At 48.5% G+C, this 11,224-nt stretch overlaps 1 protein-coding gene across 1 annotated transcript in view; it reads right to left on the minus strand.

The window, feature by feature from the left end:
• Positions 1-11,224, minus strand: part of col14a1a (collagen, type XIV, alpha 1a) — a 76,870-nt gene that overhangs the window by 47,124 nt on the left and 18,522 nt on the right. Inside the window, exons 9-17 of the mRNA XM_080540150.1 lie at positions 10,027-10,156; positions 9,628-9,767; positions 9,207-9,333; positions 8,593-8,732; positions 7,787-7,919; positions 7,543-7,578; positions 6,731-6,873; positions 4,601-4,733; positions 3,610-3,732 (exon numbers count right to left, since the gene is read on the minus strand). Of these exons, the coding sequence (XP_080396276.1) occupies positions 3,610-3,732; positions 4,601-4,733; positions 6,731-6,873; positions 7,543-7,578; positions 7,787-7,919; positions 8,593-8,732; positions 9,207-9,333; positions 9,628-9,767; positions 10,027-10,156 (1,105 nt within the window). The remainder of the gene's footprint in view (positions 1-3,609; positions 3,733-4,600; positions 4,734-6,730; positions 6,874-7,542; positions 7,579-7,786; positions 7,920-8,592; positions 8,733-9,206; positions 9,334-9,627; positions 9,768-10,026; positions 10,157-11,224) is intronic.

Below are 11,224 nucleotides of genomic sequence, written 5' to 3' on the forward strand. Positions count from 1 at the left end.
TTAATCATCAACCCAGCAAAGTGCCAGTTTGGACTGCCTGCCATGGATTTCCTCGGCCACCACATCACTACTGCTGGGGCGGTCCCGCTGCCATCAAAGGTGGACGCTGTGCTGCAGCTCCCACGCCCTACCAGCATTAGAGCTTTACAGGAGTTCCTGGGGATGGTGAATTTCTATCATCGATTCATCCCCCAGGCTGCCCACCTAATGCGACCCCTGTATGGGGCTCTCAAGGACAAGACCCCTAAGCACATCATCGCATGGTCCGACGAAATGTCAAAGGCATTCTCAGACACCAAGGAAGCCCTCGCAAGCGCGACCATGCTGACTCACCCCGTGCCTGAAGCTTCCGTGGCCTTGACAACTGATGCCTCAGATTATGCCGTTGGAGGCGTTTACGAACAGCTGGTCAAGGGGGTTTGGCAACCCCTGGCATTTTTCAGCCGACAACTCCGCTCCAGTGAGCAAAAATACAGCACCTTTGACCGAGAGCTCCTCGCTCTGTACTTGGCAGTCAGGCACTTCCGTTTCCTGCTGGAGGCTCGTCCATTCACAGTTTTTGTGGACCACAAACCCTTGATTTTTGCCATGGCTAAGGTGTCGGAGCCGTGGTCTGCCAGGCAGCAGCGTCATCTGGCTTATATCTCCGAGTTCACTACAGACATTCGGCATGTGGCGGGGAAGGACAACCCTGTAGCTGACTGCCTCTCTCGTGCCACTATCGGGGCTGTCCACCTCGGCATCGACTACGCCCATATGGCTGCGGATCAGGTTTCGGACCCAGACATCCAGGCATGCAGGACTGAAGTTTCTGGCCTCCAGTTGGCGGACATCCCCTTCAGTGACGACGGCACAACGCTGCTTTGTGACGTGTCCATGGAGCAGCCGCGCCCCGTGGTTCCACATGCATGGAGACGGCAAGTTTTCGAGGCCATACATGGCCTCTCACACCCAGGCAGGAAACCTTCGCAGCGCCTGATTGCGGCGAAATTCGTCTGGCCCAGGATGAAGGTTGACATTGGTGGGTGGGTCAAGACCTGCGTGCCATGCCAACGTGCGAAGGTCCATCGTCATGTTAAGGCCCCGCTGGAGCGGTTCACGGTCCCAGAAAGACGCTTCGACCATATCAACATTGATCTGGTGGGTCCCCTTCCCGCCTCCAGGGGGTACACTCACCTTCTGACGATGGTGGACAGGACCACCCGTTGGCCAGAGGCCGTCCCACTGACGGAGACTACCACAGCTGAGGTGGCCCGCGCATTCATCGGCACCTGGGTCTCCCGGTTTGGGGTCCCCTCAGACCTTTCCTCTGATCGGGGGGCCCAGTTCACTTCTGGCTTATGGACTTCCATTACTCAGCAGCTGGGTGTCTCCCTCCACCGCACTACGGCTTACCACCCACAGGCCAATGGCCTGTGTGAACGTTTTCACCGGTCCATGAAGGCTGCCCTTAAAGCCGATCTCCGGGGCGACGGCTGGGTCGACAGGCTTCCTTGGGTGATGCTGGGACTCCGTACTGCACCTAAGGAGGACCTCCTTTCGTCCTCTGCTGAGCTGGTGTACGGCCAACCCCTCCGGGTTCCGGGGGATTTCCTCCCCTGTGCTACGGTCCCCTGGTCAGCACCAGAACAGCGAAGTGCGCTGCTGGACAAGGCCAAGTCCTTCCGGCCGATCCCTACCTCATGCCATGGCGTTCCTAAGGTACGTGTCCCGCCTGATCTGAAGGCAGCGGGGTATGTCTTTATCCGCCAAGACGCCCATCGAGCCCCTCTGCAACCGCCCTATGATGGTCCCTACCGGGTCGTGGAGACAGGCGACAAATCCTTTATTATCGACATGGGGGGTAGTAAGGAACGCATCTCGGTGGATCGCCTTAAGCCAGCTCATCTGGACTTGGACCGTCCCATCGAGGTGGCCCACCCGCCCCGCCGCGGTCGCCCCCCTGTTAAAACAGTCCCGACCCTAGCTCCTGCAGACCCCCTGCCCTGCCGTCCGAGGCCGGCCAAACGTCCGCCTGTTGTTTTTCCCCTGCCTCGGTCTCCTGTGCCTGCTCAAGGGCGCCAGAGTCGCTTTGGGCGAGTTATCAGAGTCCCTGACCGTTTTTTGGGGCCGGTTCTTGTGAATTCTGGGGGGACGTGTGTAGTGACCGCTCGTTAGTGAGCAGAGTATTCGTAATTCACGGCGTTCCAGCCTGTACAAAGCACTGTTGATATGTTTTTGTTTACTCAATCACCCAGGTTGCTTAGCGGGTGATATGACGGGATATAAGTGGGACAAAGATGGATGAATGTTGTTGTTGTCAGTACGCATGCAGAGAGTGAGAATAAAGCACATGATTGTTTTTCTACCGGCAAACCGACTACATCGTCCAGTTATTGCCGTCACTCCTACACAGGTCTGTATTGGAGCAGGTCTGTATTGGAGCAGGTCTGTATTGGAGCAGGTCTGTATTGGGGGAGGTCTGTATTGGGGGAGGTCTGTATTGGGGAGGTCTGTATTAGGAGGGGTCTGTATTGGAGCAGGTCTGTATTGGAGCAGGTCTGTATTGGGGAGGTCTGTATTGGAGCAGGTCTGTATTGGGGAGGTCTGTATTGGAGCAGGTCTGTATTGGGGAGGTCTGTATTGGAGACGGTCTGTATTGGGGAGGTCTGTATTGGAGCAGGTCTGTATTGGGTAGGTCTGTATTGGGGAGGTCTGTATTGGGGAGGTCTGTATTGGAGCAGGTCTGTATTGGAGCAGGTCTGTATTGGGGGAGGTCTGTATTGGGGAGGTCTGTATTGGGGATGTCTGTATTGGGGGAGGTCTGTATTGGGGAGGTCTGTATTGGGGGAGGTCTGTATTGGGGGAGGTCTGTATTGGGGGAGGTCTGTATTGGGGAGGTCTGTATTGGAGCAGGTCTGTATTGGGGAGGTCTGTATTGGGGAGGTCTGTATTGGGGAGGTCTGTATTGGAGCAGGTCTGTATTGGGGGAAGTCTGTATTGGAGCAGGTCTGTATTGGAGCAGGTCTGTATTGGGGGAAGTCTGTATTGGAGCAGGTCTGTATTGGAGCAGGTCTGTATTGGGGGAGGTCTGTATTGGGGATGTCTGTATTGGGGAGGTCTGTATTGGAGCAGGTCTGTATTGGGGAGGTCTGTATTGGGGAGGTCTGTATTGGGGCAGGTCTGTATTGGAGCAGGTCTGTATTGGGGAGGTCTGTATTGGAGAAGGTCTGTATTGGGGAGGTCTGTATTGGAGCAGGTCTGTATTGGGGATGTCTGTATTGGGGAGGTCTGTATTGGGGGAGGTCTGTATTGGGGGAGGTCTGTATTGGGGAGGTCTGTATTGGGGAGGTCTGTATTGGAGCAGGTCTGTATTGGGGAAAGTCTGTATTGGAGCAGGTCTGTATTGGAGCAGGTCTGTATTGGAGCAGGTCTGTATTGGAGCAGGTCTGTATTGGGGGAGGTCTGTATTGGGGAGGTCTGTATTGGGGAGGTCTGTATTGGGGAGGTCTGTATTGGGAGGTCTGTATTGGAGCAGGTCTGTATTGGGGAGGTCTGTATTGAGGGAGGTCTGAGATTGGGGGAGGACTGTATTGGGGGAGGTCTGTATTGGAGCAGGTCTGTTCTTACCAGAGGTGGGCTGGTAGATGACCCTGTAGCCCATGGTGGGAGAGGGAGGGGAGTCCCAGGTGATACGGAAGCGGTTGTACCATTCCTCAGACACCCTCAGGTTGCTAGGAGCCGTGAGGGGCACTGCCAAAAACAGAAAAGTGGAGACATTTGCCCGTGTTCACTGTGATGAGCAACATGGGATACATACAGTTCTTGATGCGCTGATGTGCAAACCACAATCTCATCCATCCAAAATATTTAAAGTGATTAAAGTTATACGTACGTTTGCTGTTGCGATGATTTATCAACTACTGAGTTTTACAAGAGGGTTTCGTTTGAAATACAACCTGGCCGAAGAACTGCACTCCTGCCTTTAAAATGTGAGTTATGCCCACAGTGACACTTCAATTTGAAGTGTAAAGAGTGGAGACAACCCTAGATTGCTAGTCATAGGTAATAATTTAGTGAATGGTGTACATAATCAATTACAACACAGGAAGTGAAGGACGTTTCAGTGGCGCGTTACTGGAAAGAGAATCGCTGCGAGTTATGAATGGCTTTCATTAAGCTTATTAATGGAGAAAATCAATATTTATTGCCATGCCCAATTACATTCCTCTTCGAGGGTGATGACAATGAACCGGGCTTAACACTAGAACAGCCATGGGTGGGGTCATTTGACCAAGTCAGTACAAAAATGTTTATATCTTTGCACTCATTCAAATTTCAGGACCCTCCTTTCATGACTTTTCCTAGATATGTGCGTTCTACCACTGAGTATCCTTACATTTTCAAAATCACATCAGGATAAGCTAGTATAAAGCTATTTTGCGGTTTGTCTGCGTAGGAGGCAGGCTAATTTACAAGAGGCACCAACTAGTGGTCTTTGTGTGTAAGTAGCAGCTTCCCATTGTAAAGACGGCTCTTATAGTAGGTGAACTAGGCACGGCTGTTCTAGTGTTAAGGAACGACGCAGCTACAGACCCATCAGAAGGGAGGTTAGACTCACGTGTGCCGCCCAGAACGGACGCGCTGATGCCGTCCTGTCCGTCAGCGTAGATGGGGCCAACGCTGACCTTATACTGGGTGTCAGACAAGAGAGGCTGGAGGACCACCGTCTTCTGCCTACCAGGCACCAGGACCTACACAACAATGGTGTTGGTTACACATGATACAGTGTGTGTGTGTGTGTGTGTGTGTGTGTGTGTGTGTGTGTGTGTGTGTGTGTGTGTGGTGTCATCGCAGGGGTGAAGGCAGGGCTCAGCTTGAGAGAGGGAGGTCAATGAAAACAGACGACCAAGGCTAAAGCGCCTCCCCTCCCAGGAGTGTCTCATTTAACGACATGACTGGCACATCATCAATCACACATGACGCCTCATCTGTTGATTGTTCCTGCTGACAGTGGCTGAACGGACTCACTACTTTGGGTGCTGAGTCAGATGTAGTTCGAAGTGCCTTCCTCTACTCTATTCTCTCTCGTGAGTCATCAGGAACAATGTTGGCGTCAGTAGAAGAACAGTTCTAGCTAACAGCCGAGTTGGCGATGACAAGGATTAGCGTCGAATGTGAGGTGAGTTGAACGTCCCATCTCTACAGAGCACCTATCTCACCATCAGGACTGTCATTTAACAAGCCTAAGCAAGAAAAAAAAAGAATAGGGGCGCAAAAAAAAGTGTTCCCTTTGAAGGTACACTGAACAAAATCCATGAGCCTTCAGAATAATTACTTACAATTAGACTTTTCCTCAGGATACATTTCATCGACTGTTTAGAACCCCTGTAATCCATCTTCCCTAGCCAAACAAAGCTGTTGAACACACCAGCCCAGAGCCCTGGTCCGGTGACCTGATAGGGCTTTCACACCCCCAAGGAACCGTTCCGGTTCGCGTTCCCGAACCCAGTCTGAGGTGGACTATCCAGGGAAACAACTCTGATCGGTGGAGCTGTCCGCCAGCTCTGTGGTGCTGAAACCTGCCAGGGAGTTAGCCCAATTCAACACTCCCAAACTTTCTTGTAGGAACATGTCCTCACACGACTTTCTGCTCTGTGGGAAATGGGTTTCTTTTTCTTCCTTTTCCCCCCCCCCCTCTTCGATGTGTTCCCTTCTCAGTGACCTAAATGCTTCTTGAAAAGATAATGGAATGTCTTTTATGTGGCACCATCCCCTCTGTCTTCTGCACAGCTTGGGCCAAGATAGGAAATTAAAACACAGGTGAAGGAGGAGAGTTACACCGTCAGAGTCACTCAGAGGGGACTTGGCTCAAGGCCTCCATGGTGGGTGGTGGAAAATGACCAACCGACCCTAATCATTTTTCACATTGAAAAGATGACCACATATCTGCCACCGTGATTCTATTGAAGGAGCTGGGGGATAGAATCGACAGAAATTCACTGCATTGGGCGAAACGACTTCTTACACAAACAGTTCTGCTGAGGGGAATATCAACACAGTAGCAGAGAAGCATGTGTCAAACGCCGTTGTCTAGAACACTGTTAAAGCCAAATTTTACCACTTTAAAACCCAGCCATGCCATTGATGCATGTGACAGGGCTATCTTCAAGAAAGATGCAAAGCAAATATTTCTAACAAGTAAGACTAATGTGTTTTCAAATATATTTAAATCAAAGGCATTTGAATTGACACTTTGAATTGATAGTGTGTAGACACCATGCATTCTTATGCCACCAAGCATCCCTGAGCAGTGAATCAGTATGGGTCTCCATACCACCACCATTGTGCCTGACAGGAATTCGTTCAGTGACTAAAGAGCTATGATCAAACAAGACCTTCATTTGTTTCCAGGCAGCGACCCAAAGCAACATGATCTCTGGTGTCTTTCAAACACTGTGTCACTAAGTTAATTTCATGCAGATACAAATTAGGGTAATTATACTCAACAGTAATTACACATTCACATCTTACCCCGGACGGATCATACTGTCTTCTCATCAGAAACTAAGAACCCTTAAATGATATTGACCGTGTGGCACATTCCCAAGGCTAAACGAGTACAGACATCGAGTACCCTCCATGTCAATTGCTTCCTTCCTGGTCAGAGATGAGCTCTCTTTCTTTTGGTATTTTGTTTTTTGTTTTCGTTATAGTTGCTTTTTTGTTCTCCACTTCTCTCTGTCCTCACCGACTCCTCCGCCCTGTCGCCCCTCAGGCTGATGTAGGACACCCGGTACTGGTCCACCTTGGGGTCCTCCAGGTCCCAGGACACTTCCAGGCTGTAGGTGGTCTCATCAGAGATCTGCAGGTTCCTCACTGCCTGCCGCACCACTGGAGGAGATCAGATTAGATTAGATTAGATTAGATTAGATTAGATTAGATTAGATTAGATTCAACTTTATTGTCATTGCAGAATACAACCAGACAATGAAATGCAATTGAGCATCTAACCAGAAGTGCAAATAGTGATATAAAACATGATATGAAAACATGACAGTGATAGGTACAGTATGGCAAGTACAGTAGTTAGTGGTATACAGTTATGAGCTATGTACAGTTAAGATAACTATGTACAGTACGGTATGTACAGATGTATAAGTAGTGGCTATAGAGAGAGAAGTACAGAGCTGAACTGAATCATCATGAAATTCCACAATCAAGATATTCAGCATGAAATACAGTAAACAATCAACCCATCTATGAATAATCAGAATTAGCTCTGTCATGAAGAATTAGCTTACAAGAGTAAACTCTGGCCATAGCTAAAAGAAAAACTCAGCGGTTTTTGGTGTAGAAATGGGTTCAAAGTGGAGTAAACAGACAACTCTGTTGATTCAATTTAAAAAGTACAGTTTGGTCCCAGACAGAATAGAAAACAGATGGCATACGGCTCTCCAGGACCATAATCAAGTCAAAGGGACTTGTGGGAAAAGCCGGCTCAGTGACAACGTGAACGGAGCGTTCCCCTCGGCAACTAAGAGTCATTTAAACATTAATTACCTGAAGTTGTGGTGGCAGTGGTTGTTGTCCTGGCCACTGTGAAAACACAGTCATGCAGTTAAACCTCCACATAGAAATATAATTGAACAACTACAGTTTAGATTGGTCCAACTTTATGTTTTACATTATGTGTTAAAAGAAAAGTCCCCAAGTCGTGGTCTCAACTGTCGCAATAGTACATGGGAAGAATCCTGTGAGGCTTGGAAAAAAAACTATAGAAATATATAACAGTATATTCTCTTACATGTCGTCTCTAGCACAGACACGACTTCACTCTCCGATTCGTCTTTCAAGATGGCCGTCAGCATCACTTCATACTCGGTGTAGGGGCTCAGTCCCCCCAGGAAGAATGTGTCTACGTCGCCAGTCACAACCACCTTGAACCAGAGAGAGAGATACAGTACATAGCAGAGCCTATGAACACACACACATAACTATCCATATCATTATCATTGTGGATTAAGTCTGCTAATCTGTGTTTGTGAGTTTGGGGGGGAAAAAAGAAGGAAAATCTCCTCTCACAGTTCGGCGGTAGAGCATTGCGGTGCACCATTCCAGCCCACCTCACACAGAGTAGAGTATTATATTTTCTGCTCTGGTGGCTCCCAGTAAACACATCGACCTGCGGTGCTATCTATAAAGAACAGCTGTGCAGAATCCGGGAACGTCATAAAACCTCACGGTGCATTTTAACACCTACACGGCGCAGACCGGGCCATGCGAGTGGCAGGAGGGTGATGTCACATTCAGTTCACAAAGCATATTTCACCAGCTGGCTGGAGCTGGGATTGGGAGCTGTTTGTCGCAACCGGTGGCCAGGTCTGGCTTGTTCTCTTGTTAACGGGCAGATGATGAACACTCTGGCTCAGGGCCATAATCAGTTATCGGAGCCTCTGAGCATCTCATCAATCACCCCCCCAAGTATCAAACGTGGTTTGTGTGTGAGCTGTCTCAGTTGGCAAGGCTTTAATTGAAAATATATCTTTCCGTCTTTCGGACCTCGTCTGAAAAACACCGGTCAATCTATAGGAGTCCTCAAGCACTACTGACCTCGTTAGTGTCCCCGCCGTCAACAGGTGCCCAGGACAGTTTGTAAAGGACGATGTCCGCTAAAGAGTGCTCCCAGTCGACCCGCAAGCTCTCAGTGGTGACCTCGCTGGCTAGGAGGTTGAGAGGCCCTGGTACCGGTCCTGAAAGAGACATAAAACAAGGCATTAATAGATCAAAAAAAGATATCTCGTCAAAGACATGCCTGTACGTTTCATTCTGCAGACTCAGCGCGCCGGTGAACCCGTCTTTGTTTGAGGACTATGGAATGGAATGCCGCGCAAATTTGACTGTGCTATCTTGATTTTCTCAAATGAAAATGGCTGGCTGCCAAAAAAAAGCCATAAAAACAGAAGACATAAATGTCTGAATCGGTTACTTTAACACTGAGTAATGAGTGGGTTTCGAGCGCAATGTGTGAGTGCTTCGTTAATGATGCTTTATGGCACAGGAGAGGAAAAAAAAGTGTTAATTTCACCGCTGCTTGACTCGTCATCAATATGAACACAGTACAGACAGGCTTTGAAATACACTTTGTAGATTTTCTCCCTTCACTCCCTGAGTGATACCACGGTGTGTGTAGTATTTTGAGTCACAGAGTGTTGCACAGATCTTACTGGTAGTAAAGCTGTCAGTGAGGGGATCTGATTGGCCCTCGTCGTAGATCCCGAATATGGCCACCGTGTACTCTGTCAGTGATGACAGGTCACTCAGAGTCCAGGACGTGAACGGACCCACCTCCACCTGAGGACACACACACACCGTGTTATACTCAGCAGTGACGCATGTCTCCTCAACACCAAGCATAACAAGCAGATATTACAGAATGGCTGAAGTGAGTGAGAGAGGAGAGAGAGAGAGAGAGAGAGAAAGAGAGAGAGTGAGTGAGTGAGTGAGAGAGAGAGAGTGAGAGAGAGTGAGTGAGTGAGTGAGTGAGTGAGAGAGAGGAGAGAGAGAGAGTGAGTGAGTGAGTGAGAGAAAGAGAGAGGAGAGAGAGAGAGAGAGAATAGAATGTGGGGGTATGGTATTGGCACCAACCTCATCGGTCTGGACTCCGTCAGTCTTGACATACATGATGCGATAACCTTTGACCTTGCCCGAGGCAGCGTCCCAGGTGAGTCTGGCAGAGTTGTGGTCCACATCAAAGAAGCGCATGTTCCGCGGAGGGCTCAGGGGTACTGCCGACCGACACCAGATCAAAGAATGATTACGGTCGTGATTGTGTAAAGATGTACTGTACAGTTTCCGTTCACATAAAGACATGTGTGTCCTTTGCCTGAAATAGCAATTATAAATGGTGCCATCCATGTCATACGCAGTACATTCTGATTCATAGGTGATCAGGAATTCAGAACATCAACCCAAATATCACACCATGACCGTACTAATGATTGACATCTCTCTCGGAGACGTGATGTAGGAGAGAAGGGCACTCACGGGTGACCTGCTGGTTAGTCAGGGGATCGCTGGCCTCTTCCCCGTAGATGGCGTACACGGTGACAGTGTACTCTGTGAGGGGAGTCAGCCCCTCCAGCTCCACGTCAGTCACCGACTCGGACACCTTCACCTGTTGGCAGACGTTGCCGTCAGTGACAGGGACCGGCGGAACAGAGAGCAGAACAGACCATCTGGAACACTGATTAGTATGGAGAATTATTGATGCGGAATCACTTGAGCACTGCCTTCCCCCAGCACTGCCTTCCCCCCAACACCTACAGCACAGTTGCCTGTGTACATAATGGGACAGTGATTGTATTTTATCCTCTTTTGGATCTACACTCCAAAAGTTTGGATTTGAACACTTAAAAAGATGAGAAAAAAGTTGGTAGCCAAAAGTGACGGGACAATTAGCTTGACAGGTGTTTCTGGTAAGTCAGGTGTGTTTCCGTCACATCATTTGTGCAGGCATAAGAGAGCTGTCAATGTCTAGCATTGATTCTAGGCTTTGAATTTGCCTTTGGAGTTTGTTATCGGTGTCTGTCAACATGAGGACCAAAGAGGTGTCAATGGAAGTAAAGGAAGACATTATTATCATTTGTCTTAATTCAGGCATGAAAATGGGTCGGGGTGAAAAAGGTGAGAAGGATACGAGACCCGGAACAAAAAGTATGAATGTAGGTCACCTATTTTGGATTCAAAACGGCGAATTTCGCAGAAAGGTGAGCGATTATCATGCCTGTAATTGCAGAATGTATTCTGAAGTGTACAGAAACATCTTGTCTGCTGGAGTACAACCAAATCATCATCCAGTAAGACAATGACCCAACACATACTGCCATAGCAACTAGGGATTTTTCAGGGCCAAAAAAGTGGAAAGGTCTTGACTGGCCAAATCAATCTTCAGATTTAATTCCATGCATTTCATTTCTTGACGATAAGATGTTACCAGGCAGTTTATCAGGCAGTTATTGCATGCAAAGGATTGTCGACCAAATTTAATAAATTCCCTATTTCTTATTACTTTTAGCTACCCTGAAAAAGGGGGACTATGCATAAAAAAGTGGTGGAATTGTTTTGTAATTGTTTATTTAAAAGGGACAATAGACAGTCATTGACTCTCCCTATAATTAGCTGGGTAGCTAAATTACATCTGCAGTCCCTGAACTTTTCTTACAAACCTTTGGAGTGTAGAGTC

This window comes from Nansenia antarctica (assembly GCF_963989245.1).
Source record: "Nansenia antarctica genome assembly, chromosome: 10".
In the NCBI taxonomy this organism is placed as follows: Eukaryota; Metazoa; Chordata; class Actinopteri; order Argentiniformes; family Microstomatidae; genus Nansenia; species Nansenia antarctica.